At 43.5% G+C, this 2168-nt stretch overlaps 1 protein-coding gene across 1 annotated transcript; it reads right to left on the reverse strand.

The window, feature by feature from the left end:
* Positions 1-1571: 1571 nt before the first annotated feature.
* Positions 1572-2018, reverse strand: LOC108254469 (the record flags this gene model as incomplete). The annotated part of the gene is made up of 1 exon (XM_017449454.1): positions 1572-2018. A coding segment is annotated over one exon (447 nt), but the record flags the coding sequence as incomplete, so codon positions are not given.
* Between the last annotated feature and the right edge of the window lie 150 nt (positions 2019-2168).

The following is a 2168-nucleotide window of genomic DNA, read 5'->3' on the forward strand; positions in this document are numbered from 1 at the left end:
GATACAACAGCTCCGTCCCACTGCCAAGTCAGGTTGGTAGCGAAGGTTCCGGGCACACCTGTGTGGAAGTAAGAATGTAGGAAGGATGCACCGCACCTTTAGACCGACAAACATGAAACGGAATCTCGATTCTTTGTGATAATAATCTTATCATCACATCTTAAAATCTAACTACTTGAAGGAAGTTGTCTGGGCCTACGGACGAAATTCTTGGGTGTTATATGGTATGTAGATATCGGGTGGCGACGTGTCACGATGTTCGTATGTGCTAGTGAAATCTTTAGTGTTCGTAGGCTACTGATTCCAAGTGTAGGACATTCTAAACCTCCACCACATCGAGATACGAGTTAACATGTATGCATGTATTTCTATTCATTTACTTGAATAGTAATAAGAAATCAATAAAATTAAGACTTAGTGAGTTCCAAAGCAGCGTAATAGCTCGCTACGAAGGGGAAACTCTCACTAGGAAGTTACGAGTTGTATTTGTATAATTCCGATCCAGGTACAAGTTTGGACTTTTATAATATTTACCAAGGGGAAAATGGTCTATCTCTGCCTTCGCGTTTACCAACCTTTCACAGACTACTCAAATGAGTCGCAATAGGGAGGTAAACGAGGTTATTCGGTTACGCCTTCGTCGTGAGGATAGTCTAAATTGTCATAACCTTTCGGATATGCTCGTTAATGGGTTCGTAACAGTGTTTTTAGTTAGGTACGGTCTACATTTCATTACACGCCAAGTGGGCTATATGAATTATGTGTCCCCTCATTACCTCAACCCAACAGTAGAGTTTAAAATTATTAATGCAGAGTAAAAAGTGTGCAATATGTCTGCGGAGGGTCACCACCCTCCTATGCCCGGACGTCAATCATAGAATTTACCTCGTCCTCGACCGGCCCCGGTCGACTATATGTTTTTGAACACTAATTTAGATGTAATAAATTAGAATAGAATAGAATAGAATACATACCCTGCTAGCTTATACTGCCCAGAATGAGAACTGAAAAAGTCCCTTTATTACTCCCGCAGTCTAAGCAGAGGTCCTCATGTATTTGGTAACCAATATTTTTCAAAAAATAAATTACAATAGACCCCTTGCCTTAATATTAAAAAAAAAAGAGAAAAAAAAATAAAAAATAAAACCATATTGTACCTATATAAAAACTAAAGCCTGAAAAGGAGAGCAAGAGAAAGAAAAGGAGAAGATGTAAAAGAGTAATAGCAAAGATTTGGTGAGGGTCATGGGTCTCGAAGAATAGGGTCATGAGATTAGTAAGGTAACACTACCAGTACATCACACCAGCATCACTACTCTCTCACACACACTCCGGATTCACCCCCCGCACTTACCACACACAACACACACACACACACATCACCACCACACACACACACACACAACCCCCCCCCCCCCCCCCCCCCACACACACACCCACACACACACACACACACACACACACACACACACGCACACACACACACACACCGCCTATACGCCTTGTGCCTACTTCCTGCTCCGGGGAGGATAGGGGAGAGGCAGAAGTGGGTTCAGGAATGGGAATGACTGTTAAGCTTGAAACAGACCTTCGCTGACCGCTTGTTGCAAGGAAGCTTGGAATGATTTGAAGGACAAAGAATTAAGGATGTTGTAGGGGACAGTGTTCCAAAGATTAGCGGATGCAATTAGGAAGGATTTGGCATAGGTTGTGGTGTTGTGAGGGGGGATGTTAAGGAGGAGCTCATGGGATCGGGTGACTCTAGGAATTAGATCGGAGCGGAATTGGTATTTTTCATACAGGTAGGAAGGGCATTGAGTGACGAGGATTTTGTAAAGGAAGCAGAGGGTGAGAATTTTTCTCCTATCCTCAAGTCTGAGCAGTCGGGCCCGATTGTAGAAGGGGGTTATGTGCTCCCAGCGCTTTACGCCGTAGACGTACCGCACACAGGCATTTTGGGCTGTTTGTAACCGTGTTGACTGCTCTAAGGTGATACCGTTGAGCAGCGGAGCACAGTACTCAAACAGGGGGAGCACATAGGACTTGATTAGAAGAAGTTTTGAGTTTTGGGTGGTGAAATTTTTTATTCGTCTTAGTGTGTACAGAGCCCCGAAAACCTTTTTTCTGATTTTTGACACCTCATCGACCCAGCTAAGGGAGTTATCAAA

This window comes from Diaphorina citri, unplaced genomic scaffold (assembly GCF_000475195.1).
Source record: "Diaphorina citri unplaced genomic scaffold, Diaci psyllid genome assembly version 1.1 scaffold116283, whole genome shotgun sequence".
NCBI lineage: Eukaryota > Metazoa > Arthropoda > Insecta > Hemiptera > Psyllidae > Diaphorina > Diaphorina citri.